We start from the raw sequence: 14,354 nt of genomic DNA, 5'->3' as shown, positions 1-14,354 counted from the left end.
TGTAGAGTTGGGGTCTCACTAGGTTGCCCAGGCTGGAACATAGATCTTACAGGTTTAGAAAGTGGGTACTGGAGCACAAATGAGTTTGGAGTGTCAAGGGTTTCAGACTAACCACCATCCCTGTTTCCCTCACAACCCCAGAAAATGCCAATAAGATGAAAGTTTTCAAAATGTATCTGGAACCAGGGCATGGGAAATGACAAAGCCACAAAAGAAACAAACTAGCCTAGCAGCAAGAGGAGCTGAGGCAGACGGAGGGCTGGAGCCACAGGACTAGCCTCATATTGCAAGCTCCCCATCCCTCCCGCCCCTGGGGCCAGAATATGGGAGATGCTGGGAGCAGTGCAGCAGGTGACTTCCACAGACCTCAGAGGTGAGTGTGGCGACGGCAGACACAGACCGGACACAGGGTGGCAGACTCTGTATGTATTCTCCTCTTCCCCTTCCCTGGGCTCACCCCAGCCCCAGCCACCATCAGAAAAGGACCTGACTTAGCAACATTTCAGTCCTTATCATCATCCTGCTGAGGTTCCTGAGATGGGAGAGAAGAGAGAAAAACATGTAAAATAACAATAACAGCTCCATAAAAATAGCAGTGTTTATATAGGGTTTACCATGCCTCAGGCACTGTTCTACTGTTTCCTATGGACTACAATGCCACTCTAGCTTCCTCATTATTTTTTTTTCTTTTAGAGACAGAGTCTTGCTCTGTCACCCAAGCTGGAGTGCAGTGGCCCAGTCAGAGCTCATGGCAGTCTCTAACTTCTGGGCTCAAGCGATCCACCTAACTCAAGCTTTCAAAGTGCTGGGATTACAGGCATGAGCCACTGTGCCTCACTAATTTTTTTATTATTATTATTTCGTAGACACAGAGTCTGGATATGTTGGCCTGGCTGGTCTCAAACTCCTGGACTCAAGCGATCTGCCATTTCAGCCACCCAAAGTGCTAGGATTGCAGGTGTGAGCCACGGTGCCCTGCCTCCTTGCTATTTTTCAAACTCACTGAACATAGTCCTACCCCAGGGTCTTTGCACTTGCTATTCCCACCATCGGGAATACTTTTCCCCAGAATATCCATATGGTTCAATCCCTCACTTATTTCAAGTATTCAAATATCACCTTGTCAATGAGGTCTTCTCTGTACACTCAGTTTAGAGTTGCAAAAAAAACTCTCAGGACTCCCCACACCTATCGATTTTTCTCCTTAGCAGGTATCACCTCCTAAAATGCCTTCTTTTTTTTTTTTTGAGATGGAGTCTTGCTCTGTCACCCAGGCTGGAGTGCAGTGGCATGATCTTGGCTCACCACAACCTCCGCCTCCCGGGTTCAAGCGATTCTCCTGCTTCAGCCTCCGGAGTAGCTGGGATTACAGGCGCCCACCACCATGCCCAGCTAATTTTTGTATTTTTAGCTGGTCTCGAACTCTAAAGTGCTGGGATTACAAGTGTGAGCCACCACACCAGGCCAAATGCCTTCTATTCACCTAACTGTCCTGTTCATTGTCTGTCTCACAGAATAGAACATCCGTTTCACTGGGGCGGGGGTTTGTATTTGTTTTGTTCACTGCTGTAGCCTCAAGGCCTAGAACAGTATCAGCACATTGTAGGTACTCAGCAAATATGTGTTGAGTAAGCCACAAGAATGGGCACATGACTCAAGACTGGCCAATGAGAGCACCACAATCTTTGGGCCCCAGTGACTGGCTCAGGGATGGACATGTGACCTAACCTAGGCCAATGAGAACCTTCTGCAGGATTTATGCTACCAGGACTGAGAATAAAGCCAGCCCAGGAAAAAAGCAGAAACCAAAGGAAGAGTGAGATTCCCAAAGCCACCCTTTTGGTGCCTGGATCCAGCCATGCCTGAAACCAACCAGATTATGCCCTAGACTTTCCCATGTGTCCATATTTTTATGTCTAAAGCCAGTTTGAGCAGGATTTTCTTTTACAATCAGAACCGTACTGATTCTAGTAACAACAGCTGTTACTTACTGAAAAAGGTCTTTGGAAAGCTCTTACCTCACATCAACTTCACCCTGCTTAGGCTGTGTGGCTGGTGCATCCAGGATTTGAACCTCAGTCTCTGTGGCCCTGGAAACTATATGCATAACCACTACCATATTCCGCATATTGGCAAGTGTGAGAAACAGACCTCACCCCTGTCTCCCTCTTCCCTTCACTCCAGCTTGGCTGCTAGAAAACAAACTTGCTGGCCGGGCGCAGTGGCTCAAGCCTGTAATCCCAGCACTTTGGGAGGCCAAGGCAGGTGGATCAAGAGGTCAGGAGTTAAGACCAGCCTGGCCAAGATGTTGAAACCCCATCTCTACTAAAAATACAAAAATTAGCCGGGCGTGATGGCGTGTGCCTGTAATCCCAGCTACTTGGGAGGCTGAGTTAGGAGCATCGGCTGAATCTGGGAGGCAGAGGTTGCAGTGAGCTGAGATTGTACCACTGCACTCCAGCCTGGGTGACAGACTCTGTCTCAAAGAAAAAAAAAGAAAAAGTCCAGTACCAGGTGTAAATAAATTGTGCATGTACTTTAATACCTAAGCACAATGTCACCAACAGAACTTTTTGTCCTCTTGTGCCCTGTGTTTGGCATCTGCCACTAAATACAGTATAAACCAATCCAATGTGGTAGCCACTGAGCACTCAAAAGTGCAGCTAGAGCAAGTAAGAAATTGCATTGTTTTTTCTTTTTGAGACAGAGTCTAGCTCTGTCATCCAGGCTGGAGTGCAGTGGGGCAATCTCGGCTCAGTGCAACCTCCACCTCCCGGGTTCAAGCGATTCTCTTGCCTCAGCCTCCTGAGTAGCTGGGATTACAGGCACGTGCCACCACGCCCAGCTAATTTTTGTATTTTCAGTAAAGACGGGGTTTTACCATGTTGGTCAGGCTGGCCTCAAGTTCCTGACCTCATGATCTTCCCACCTCAGCCTCCCAAAGTGCTGGGATCCAGGCGTGAGCCACTGTGCCCAGGCGGGAATTGGATTTTTAATGTACTTAATTTTAATCAATTAAACTTCAAATTTACAAGGTACCTGCTATTACTGGACAGCGCAGCTTTACAACTAAAAGGCTAAAAAGATAAAGAGCAGAGCTAGGTGCTCACGCCTGTAATCCCAGCACTTTGGCCGGGTGGGCGGGTAACTTGAGGTCAGCAGTTCAAGGCCAGCCTGGCCAACCCAGTCAAACTCTGCCTCTACTAAAAATACAAAAATTAGCTGGGTATGATGGTGGGCGCCTGCAATCCCAGCTACTCGGGACACTGAGGCAGGAGAATCGCTTGAACCTGGGAGGCGGAGGTTGCAGTAAACCAAAATCACATCACTACACTCCAGCCTGGGTGATAGAGTGAGACTCAGTCTCAAAAAAGAAAAAAAGAAGCTCTTTGCAACAAAAAATGGGCTGGAACTGGCTTATACCTGCAATCCCAACATTTTGGGGGGCAGAGAGGGAAGGATCACTTGAACCCAGGAGTTCAAGGTTGCAGTGAGCTATGATTGAGCCATTGCACTCCAGCCTGGGCAACATAGCAAGACCCTGTTTCTAAAAAAAAAAAAAAAAAAAAAAAAATTAAAACTTAACCAGGCATGTTGGCATGTACCTATAGTCCCAGCTACTCAAGAGGCTAAGGCAGGAGAATCTCTTGAGCCCAGGAGGTCGAGGCTGCAGTGAGCTATGATGGAGCCATCGTACTCCAGCCTGGGCAACAGAGTGAGACCATGACTCTTAAAAAAAAAAAAAAAAGTAAACGTGCCATTGGAATATCCTGAGCCCTGCTCTGAGCCATGTACTATTTATTACCTGGTATAAGTTGTCTCAGAATCATCACAATAAGCCCATCTTACAGATGAGAAAACTGAGGCTCAGAAAAGTGTGCAGGTGACTTGTCATGATTCTAACAGTGAGGACTGGCTGAGCTAGGAACAGGACAGACACTGCCCTGCCCCATCCTCCCACCCGGCCCCCACCCGTCTCACTGCAGCCTTGAGAACTCCACAGCTCACCTCCAGCTCCACCCCTTGCTGGCTACCTCTTCTTGATCTCCTCATCAATAATGCTCACAATTTTCTGCAGCTTGGCCTCATCCACAAAGCCATCACCCCTCTGGGCAAAAAGAGGAGAAAGCACACAGGTCTTTCACCCCCAGGACCTCAGCACCACCCCGCCTCCCTGTCCTGGCCCCTTACCCAGAATCACCTTCTTGGAATGGACCAGTCTCCCATCTACAAACACTTCAAAATCCCCTGTAGCCTGGGCAGCTCTGTCCTCCTCCTGGGAGGAAATGGTGGGGGTAGGGGGAGGCCAAGACTCGGATCGCTGATCACCCCTGTCTTCCCCAGGACCCCCACACACTTACAAAGAGTAGGCGATCTGGAAATCGCTGCTCCAGGCTCTTTTTCAGTAGAATGTACTGAGGGGCAAAGACGGGGTCATGGGGTCGCAGGGGAGGAGAATCAGGGACTTCTCCCAGTCTTCATGCCTCAGGCTCCCATACCTCCAAAGCCAAAACTACTCACCCGAAGGCTATAGCTTCAGAGGCCACTGGAGGCCAAGAGCAGGAGGAGAAAGGCAGAGAGAGACCAGGGAAGATACCGCGTCAGTGTCGTCCCCAGCTCAGGGCACCCTATGAACACCTGAGTTAGACCATGTTCCTCCCCTGTTCATAACCCTGAAGTAGTGCCATCTCACACAGGGGAAAAACCAGTCTTTCCTGTGGCCTCCAAGCCACCACAGGATCTGCCTTCTCACCCCTCTGTCCCCTCTCCTCCTTCTCTCCCCCAACTCATTCACCCTGTGCCAGCCAGAGACCCCTAGTTCAACTTTTTTTCTCTTTTTTTTTTTCTGAGACAGAGTCTCACTCTGTCACCCAGGCTGGAGTGCTGTGGTGCGATCTCAGCTCACGGCAACCTTCCACCTCCTGGTTTCCAGCAATTCTCCCACCTCAGCCTCCCCAGTAGCTGGGATTACCGGTGCAGGCCACGACACTGGGCTAATTTTTTTTTTTTTTTTAGATGAAGTATCACTCCATCACCTGGGCTGGAGTACAGTGGTGCAATCTTGGCTCACTGCAACCTCCGACTCCCAGGTTCAAGCAATTCTCCTGCCTCAGCCTCCCAAGTAGCTGGGATTACAGGTGCCCACCACCACACCCAGCTAATTTTTTGTATTTTTAGTAGAGACAGGTTTTCTCCATGTGCCAGACTGGTCTTGAATTCTCTTGGCATCAAGTGATCCACCCACCTCAGCCTCCCAAAGTGCTGGGATTACAGTCCTAGCCCCAGTTCATCTGTCAACACCCCAGGTATGCCCTGCCTAAGGGCCTTTGCACTGGCGGTTCCCTCAGCTGAATGCTCTCCCTGCAGTATCCACATGACTCCTCTCTTTCCTTCTGGGGGGCTTTGCCCATATATCCCCTTCTCAGTGAGGCCTTCCTGATCACCCCAGCTAAAACTGCAACCCCCAAAATGCCTTTTGTTCACAGTACTGATCATCTCCTCACATACAAGATCACTTTTTTCCCCTTTTCTTTTTGTTTTTTTGAGACAGAGTTTCACCCTTTTTGCCCAGGCTGGAGTGCAATGGCATGATCTCGGCTAACTGCAACTTCTGCCTCCCGGGTTCAAGTGATTTTCCTGTCTCAGCCTCCTGAATACCTGGGATTACAGGCATGTGCCACCACACTCAGCTAATTTTGTATTTTTAGTAGAGACAGGGTTTCTCCATGTTGGTCAGGCTGGTCTTGAACTCCCGACCTCAGGTGATCTGCCCACCTCAGCCTCCCAAAGTGCTGGGATTACAGGCGTGAGCCACCGAGCCTGGCCAGTAAGACAAATCCAAAGACAGTGCTCATGATGGGGGCTCCCATCATGATCCCTGTCCTTGCACTCCAGCCTGGGCACTAAAGCAAGATCCTATCTGAAACAAAAACAAAACAGACACAGAGAGACAGAGTGAGGTGGGGAGACAGAGAATGGGAGAGACTGACCGCCCGGGCAGAGACAGAAGAAGACAAAGTGAGAGAGAAAGAGAGACAAAGGACCAGAGAGGGTTCCAGGGTTGAAGAGAGGCTGGGAAGGGAAGCCAGAGCCCCCATCATGAGCACTGTCTTTGAGTTTGTTTTACTGGGGAGCAAAGCAGGTCGCTTTCCTGAGCACCTCATCCCCAGCACAAGCCTGGCAGTTGGGGATGGTAAGCCGCAGGGCACTCAGAAACGAATGAATGAATGAAGCTCAGATCCAAAGCAGGGATTTTAACCTGATGCTCTCCGGCCCCAAAGAGAATGAGAGACAAGAGTGAGTTCCCAATCTGGGAACTGGGACTCTGAGGCTCTACCTGAATCCCTCCCCTCGCCCTATCCCAACCCTAACCTCCACGTCCCGGAGCCCCAGCCCCCACCGCTGGCCCCATCCCCAGGGGTTGGGAGAGGCGGGTGTGAGGTCCTCACCAGTAGGTCACTCGAATAGGGACCCTCTTGTCCAGCGCGAAGCTCTCACTGGCTGAGACGAAGCTTTCGGTAGAATTCAGTAAGGAGGCGGCCGACGGGATAGTCCCCAGGATGGGCGCAGGGACAGAGCTGGGAATGGTGGGATCCGCCAGCCCAGTGGCCGACGAGTCTGCCGTGAAGTCCAGCGTGGGCCCGGGTGGGTTCGTGGCCAGTGGAGTGCGCGCGGGAGGGGGCCCCAGGGCGGGCCCAGTCTCGCCGGAGACCGACGGGACGAGCTTCAGGCTCGGCGCCGGCTCACGATCCTCCTCGGATGACACTGACACACGCGGCTCCGGGGCAGGTTCCGGGGGCGGATCCCAAGGTAGGGCCGAGGCCGGGTAGGAGTCCAAGACGGGGAGCGTGGCCCGAATCCCGGCCAGGACCGGAGCTGGGGGTAGGGCCAGGGCCAGGGCCGGGGCCGGGGCGGGGGCTGGGACCGGGGCCGGGGCCGGGGCTGGGACCGGGGCCGGGGCCGGGGTGGGGGCTGGTATCCGGGCGGGGGCTGGAAGCCGGACTGGAGTCAGGGTCCGAACCAGAGTTGGGATCGGAGTTGGGGTCCGGGCGGGAGTAGGAGTCGGGACTGGGGTGGAGGTCCAGGCCGGAGCCGGAGTCGGGACCAGACGGGAGATCCGGGCCGGAGTGGGAGTCGGGACCAGAGCGGGAGTCCCGGCCAGAGACGGGATCAGGGTCCGGATGGGGGTCCGAGCCCGGACCGCGGTCGGAGTCCGGACTGGAGTCGGTGTCCGGGTCGGGGTAGAAGCTCGGACCGACGTTGAGGTCCGGGCAGAGGAGGGGGCGGGGGTCCGCGCCTGGTTATTCATGGATCCCAGGGGGACCCGGGCACGCCGGTGGGGGAGTCCCGCCCGCCTTCCCTCCTTGGGCGGAGAGTCTTCCGCACCGGGTTCTGAGACGGAGCACGACCACAGCGGGCTCTGTTACACCGGGTTCCACCCAGCGCCCGGGTTCCAAGCCTCGCAGGGCAGGTGACCTCCAGACCTCGGCGAGTAATTCCTGCCCCCTTAACCGCCGACGCTGGACTGAGAAACACCCAGATTGCCCCAGTTCCCCGCAGCTGTCGGTGACACTGGGGTCTTCAGTATATGTGTACTGAGTGCCTGCTGCGTACACACTTCTCTGCTGGGTGAATTTGAGGACAGAGCAGGCATCAGGAAAGCCCTGGTCCCTGCCCTCACCACGCTCCCTGTCCAGTGGGGGGACACATACCCATTACCAAAGAGCTACAACCCAGAGTGTTCAGAGCCGGGATGAGGAAGCCCAAAAGCTGTGGGATTCCAGAATAGGTGCAGTCACCTTGCGGCAATCAGAGAGGGCTTCCTAGAAAAGGGGACAACTGAGATCTGGAGAATGATGGTGAGCCACGGAGAATGTACTTTTGAGACAGTCTCACTCTGTGGCCCAGGCTAGAGTGCAGTGGCCCCATCTCAGCTCACTGCAACCTCAGCCTTCCGGGTTCAAGAGATTCTCCTGCCTCATCCTCCCAAGTAGCTGAGATTACAGGCACCCGCCACTACGCCCGCCGAATGTTTGTATTTTCAATAGAGACGGGGGTTTCACTATGTTGGACAGGCTGGTCTCCAACTCCTGGCCTCAAGTGATCCACTTGCCTCAGCCTCTCAAAGTGCTGGGATTACATGGGTGAGCCACTGTGCCCAGCTGAGAGTTTAGGCGCTAAACATTTGCCCACAGCTAGTTAAGTGGCAGAGCTGGGATTCAGACTCAACCCATGAGGCTGCAGCATCCTGGGGGCTTAACCACTTTGAGAAGGAATGTCAAGCTGTGAGCTCCTCAAGGATGGAGCCTTGCCTATCTTGTTTACTGCTGTATCCCCAGCTCCCAGAATAAGACCTGGCATACAGTAGGTGCTCAATAAATGTTTGTAGAATTTAAAAAGAGACAAAAGCTGGGCAAGGTGGCTTGCGCCTGTAATCCCAGCACTCTGGGAGGCTGAAGTGAGCGGATCACCTAGGTCAGGAGTTCAAGACCAGCCTGACCAACATGGAGAAACCCCAGCTCTACTAAAAATACAAAATTAGCCAGGTGCAGTGGCACACGCCTATAATCCCAGCTACTCAGGAGGCTGAGGCAGGAATATCACTTGAACCTGGGAGGTGGAGGTTGCGGTGAGCCAAGATCGAGCCACTGAACTCCAGCCTGGGCAACGAGAGCAAAACTGTCTCAAAAAAAAAAAAAAAAATTAAAATTAAAAATAGCAGGACAAAGGAGTTACCCAGGTAAAGGAGGAGTTAGCTGGAGGCACGAGGGGGAATGCCTGGCTTGTTAAAAGAGCTGATGGTGCCTCGGCAGAACTAGAGCCCGGATAGCAAGCACAGCAGATACGGCCCTGGAGTGAGGGGCAGGGCCATTCCCCAAGGATCTGCTTTTATTTTTCAACAGCACATCAGACAAGCACTTTTTTTCATTTTTATTTTTTGGGAGGACAGGCTCTCAGTCACCTAGGCTGGAGCACAGTGGTGCAATCACAGCTCACTGCAGCCTGGACCTCCTAGGCTCAAGCAATCCTCCCACCTTGGCCTAGAAAGTTCTGGGACTACAGCATGAGCTGGCCAGTCTTTGGTTGGTTGTTTGGGTGGGGGAGGGGCAGGGCTTGTTTTCAGTAATTTGAAGGAAGCCAAGAGAGAGGTGTCTGTGTCTAACAGCCTGGATGGTTTTACTTCCAAAGCAGAAAGGTGCTCCAGTGTTAGACTGATTTAAAAAATAAAAATAAAAATAAAAAAAGAGGCCTCTGGCCAGGAGCGATGACTCATACCTGTACAGTAATCCCAACACTGGGAGAGCACGACGGGTGGATCACCTGGGGTCAGGAGTTCAAGATCAGCCTAGCCAACATGGTGAAACCCGTCTCTACCAAAAATACACACACACACACACACACACACAAATAGCCAGGTGTGGCATCGGGCACCTGTAGTCCCAGCTACTTAGGAGGCTGAGGTAGGAGAATCGCTTGAACCTGGGAGGTGAAGGTTGCAGAGTTGAGATGACACTATTGCACTCCAGCCTGGGTGACAAGAGTGAAACTGTCTCAAAAAAAAAAAAAAAAATGACCCCAACCCTCTTCACATCCATGCCCTTGGAAATGTGACTCTGTACCTTCCCCCACCAAGAAGTGGAGTCTATTTCCCCACTCCTAGAATCTGGGCTGACCTTGTGATTGGCTTTCGTCAACAGGGTGCAGGAGAAGTAAAACTGTTCATGGAGTCCACTTTCTCTCCTGGACTCCTGCCTCAGCCGTGAGCACAAACCAGGGCCAGCCTGCTAGAGGATGAGGCCCATGGAGCCAAGCATAGCCCCCACCCCCAGTGGACCCCTGAGCTTGCTACACACACATTCATCAGTCCCTCTCTCATCTGCCAAGCCCAGTCCAGCCCAGAGCAGAAGAAACTCAGCCAACCTGAGGACCTATGAGCAAAAGTAAATGTTAAGTCTGGGCACAGGGGCTCATGCCTGTAATCCCAGCACTTTGGGAGGCTGAGGTTGGAGGATTACTTGAGCTGAGAAGTTAAGAGACCAGCCTGGGTAACATAGTGAGACTCCATCACTACAAAAATGAAAAATATTAGACAGGCGGCCAGGTGAGGTGGCTCACACCTGTAATCCTGGTACTTTGGGAGGCCTGGGAGGCCAATGTGGGCAGATCATGAGGACAGGAGTTTGAGACCATCCTGGGCAATATGGCAAGGATGTCTCTACTAAAATACAAACAAGTTAGCTGGGCATGGTGGTGTGCGCCTGTAGTTCTAGCTACTCAGGAGGCTGAGGCAGAGGAATAGCTTCAATCCAGGAGGTGGAGGTTGCAAATCCCCAACTCTACAAAAAATTTAAAAATTAGCTCTGAAGTCCTAGCTACTTGGGAGGCTGAAGCAGTGAGCTATGACCATGCCACTCTACTCTATGCTGGGTGAGACAGCAAGACCCTTTCTCTTAAAAAAATAAAAGGTAAACACACACATATGGTAAATATGATCTAATAATTCCAATCCTAGGTATCTACCCAAGATGCACCACTGCCCTCCAGCCTGGTGACAAAGCAAGACTTTCGCATCAAAAAATAAAAATAAAATTAGCCAGGCATGGTGGTGCACACCTGTAGTCCCAGCTACTTGGAAGGCTGAGGCAGAAGGATTGCTTGAGCCCAGGAGGTCCAGGTGGGAAGATTGCTTGAGCCCAGGAGGTTAAGGCTGCAGTGAGTTGTGATCACGCCACTGCACTCCAGGCTGGGTGACAGAGCGAGACCCTGTCTCTAAAACATAAATGGGCTGGGCGTGGTGGCTCATGCCTGTAATCGCAGTTTTGGAGGCCAAAGCAAGATGACTGTTTGAGCCCAGGGGCTCAGTTTGGCAGTTCTTTTAAATATTAAACATGGTTGGGCCTGGTGGCTCATGCCTATAATCCTAGCACGTGCGAAGGCCAAGGCGGGATGATCATTTGATGCCAGGTGATGGAGACCAGCCTGGGCCTGGGAAATGTAGCAAATCCCCATCTCTACAAAAAATGTAAAAATTAGCTGAGTATGGTGGCACATGTCTGAAGTCCTAGCTACTTGGGAGGCTGAGGCAGGAGGAACACTTGAGCCGAGAAGGTTGAGACTGCAGTGAGCTATGACCATGCCACTCTACTCTATGCTGGGTGAGACAGCAAGACCCTTTCTCTTAAAAAAATAAAAGGTAAACACACACATATGGTAAATATGATCTAATAGTTTCAGTCCTAGGTATCTACCCAAGAAAAATAAAAGCTATTTCTTATTGTACATGAGCGTTCACAGCTACTTTACTTGTAAGAGACAGATTGTCAATGAATATGATGGCACAACTACTCATCAAAAAAAAATTTAAAGATTAAAAATTTTAAAAATTTAAAATTAAAGATTAAAATGTATCCATGTTATCGTGTGTATACTGACAAATTTCAATATATTATGCTGAGTGAAAGACTACATGCTGCATTAGCTGAGCATGGTGACCCATGCCTGTAATCCCAGCTACTCGGGAGGCTGAGGCACGAGAATCACTTGAACCTGGGAGGCAGAGGTTGTTGTAAGCCAGGATCGTGCCACTGCACTCCAGCCCCGGTGACAGACCAAGACTTTGTCTCAAAAAAAAAAAAAAAGAAATTTAAAAAAAACTACATGTTGGCCACATACAGTAGCTCACGCCTGTAATCTAAGCACTTTGGAGGTCAAGGCGGGTGGATCACCTGAGGTTGGGAGTTCAAGACCAGCCTGACCAACATGGTGAAACCCCGTCTTAAAAAACAAACAAACAAACAAACAAACTACATAAATCTGTTTAAAAGTGCAAATGAATCAGTTTTCTGGGATACAGGGCAAGGAGAGGTTGGGAGGGAGACAGTTCAAAGGGACATAAAAAAACATCTGAGGGTCGTAGATACGCTCTTTATCTTGATTCTGATAATGGCTTTACATATATATATACACATATGCCAAAGCTATCAAATCATATACTTTAAATATGTGCAGTTTTACGGAAAAACATTTGGGTTTTAAAGAAAAAGAAAAATATGTGCTGTTTATCACATATCAGTTATGCCTATTTTTACAAAGACATTACTTTAAATAGCTCAAAAAATGAAATGGGTATAAATATACCCAAGCGTGCGCAGAATCCGTATGCTAAGAGGGACAAAACACGCGAGAAGGAAATGAAGAAAGAACTTGTTCTTGTGACAGTGAGTAAGCCTCACGAGAGCTGATGGTTTTAAAAGAAGAGTTTCTCTGTACACGCTCTCTTCTCTCGTCTGCTGCCACGTGAGACATGATTTTCACCTTCAGCCATGACTGTGAGGCCTCCCCAGCCACAGGAAACTGTAAGTCCATTAAACCTCTTTCTTGTGTAAATTGCCCAGTCTTGGGCATGTCTTTATCAGCAGCATGAAAACAAACTAATACACAAACGCTATACATACTACGTTTTTTCCGACACATATGTTCCTATGATAAAGTTTAATTTATAAATTAGGCATAAGAGACTAACGACTTCTCTTTGGCATGTATTTGGCTTTTCTTTGACAGATCCAAATTGCCAACGTCACCACTTTTGCACTTTGGAGCCATTAGTAAGTAAAATAAGGGGTGCCTGAACACAATCACGGCCATACCACGATAGTGTATCTATTTGACAACCAAGACACCTACTAAGTGACCAAGGGGTAGGTAGCATCTTGGTCTACACTGTGGGGTTGGTGGGAACACACCGGACAAAAGGTGGAATGGGATGGTGCGAGATTTCATCCCGCTACTCAGAACAGAGCGCAACATAAAATCTATGAATTGTTTGTTTCTGGAAATTTTCCATTAATATTTTCAGACTGTGGCAGTCTGTGGGTAAGTGAAACTGATGAGTGCAAATCGCAAGTAAGTGGGGACTGCTGTAGTGGGGACAGAGTAAGCCTAGACCAGGAGTCACCTACCAGTTGCATGAAGTCCACAAATGTGTTTTGTTGTATCCACATGGTGATTTTAAATGTTTGAATTTATAGTGAACATTTAAAAATTAGAAGATTTTACTTGAAAATCTGGAAGTTGACTTCTTTTGAAATACATCTGGCTACAGTGGGCCCACATTCTGGCATGGCTAATTATGCTGGAGCTGAGTTTCATCTGCGTCCTGTAGATGAAGGCTGTTCTGAGCCAGAGCAGCTGTCCTTACTTGTCTGATAACTCTCGTGTTTTTTCTTTAATTCTTTTACATCTATCTGTCAAAAGGAAGTTCTGATACGCAACTTGTCTGCTAATTCTTGTTTTTTTTTTAATTATTTTTTACACCTATCTATCAAAAGGAAGTTCTCATATACAACTTGTCTGCTGACTCTTATATATACTCAGTCTCATCCAAGGTCCTAAAGTCTCAGATCTGGAACACCCTCACTTCAACAGCTGCTCACGACACCTTTTATTTTATTATTTTTAAAGACAGGGTCTTGCTCTGTCACCCAGACTGGAATACAGTGGTGCAATTATAGCTCACTGCAAACTTGACCTCCTGGATTCAAGTGATCCTCCCATCTCAGCCTCCTGAGTAGGTGGGACCACAGGCACATGCCACCACTCCCGGACAAAGGACTCCTTTTAGAAAGCAGTGTAGTTGAGAGGAATAAAACACTGAGTTTGAAACAGAAGAGATGAATTTTAGTCAACTGAACCATTCCCGGCTCTAGTTTTCCCTTCTGTTCAATGCCTTAGATGGGTATTTCTTGGCCAGGTGTGGAGGTTCACGCCTGTTAATCTTAGCATTTTGGGAGACCAAGGCGGGCAAATTACTTGAAGTCAGGAGTTCGAGACTAGCTAGGCCAACATGGTGAAACCTCATCTCTACTAAAAATACAAAAATTAGCCGGGCGTGGTGTTACATACCTATAATCCCAGCTACTCAGGAGGATGACACAGAAGAATTGCTTAAACCCAGTTGGCAGAGGTTGCAGTGAGCCAAGATTGCGCCACTGCCCTCTAGCCTAGGCAACAGAGCAAGACTCTATCTCAAAAAAAAAAAAAAAAGAGGGTATTTCTTAACTGTGGGATGGGAGGAATGGTCATAATTATAGAGGCAGGTAAAGGTGAGTCTAGCTTGAAAAAACTCCCTCAATGATTCCTATGCCCTTATCCTTAAGAATGAGTGGCTTATCTTTCTAAGATCATCTGCAGATCCAAATAACAACTATCAAGTGTTCAGAGCTCAAACTAAGAATTTGTATGTCAGCTCTACCATTTACTTGCTGGGTGAGCTTGGGCAAGTAACTAACTACTTCTCTGAGCCTGGTTTTTCACGTAGGACCTTCAAATGCAGGAAGTAAGACAATTCACAATTC

The 14,354-nt window shown here is 49.4% G+C and overlaps 1 protein-coding gene across 1 annotated transcript; it reads right to left on the bottom strand.

Moving 5' to 3' along the window:
* Positions 1 to 411: 411 nt before the first annotated feature.
* Positions 412 to 7,944, bottom strand: SELENOV (selenoprotein V). Its single transcript, XM_032248787.1, has 6 exons — positions 6,450 to 7,944; positions 4,522 to 4,546; positions 4,362 to 4,415; positions 4,202 to 4,276; positions 4,009 to 4,108; positions 412 to 532 (listed from the first exon to the last, which is right to left on the bottom strand). Exons 1-5 carry the CDS (start codon positions 7,307 to 7,309, stop codon positions 4,031 to 4,033), a joined length of 1,092 nt encoding a protein of 363 aa, XP_032104678.1. The 5' UTR covers positions 7,310 to 7,944; the 3' UTR covers positions 412 to 532; positions 4,009 to 4,030.
* Positions 7,945 to 14,354: the final 6,410 nt, after the last annotated feature.

The sequence above is a fragment of the Sapajus apella genome, unplaced genomic scaffold (genome assembly GCF_009761245.1).
Source record: "Sapajus apella isolate SASKATOON/1434 unplaced genomic scaffold, GSC_monkey_1.0 scaffold68, whole genome shotgun sequence".
NCBI lineage: Eukaryota > Metazoa > Chordata > Mammalia > Primates > Cebidae > Sapajus > Sapajus apella.
This window is presented reverse-complemented; position numbering and strand designations above follow the sequence as displayed.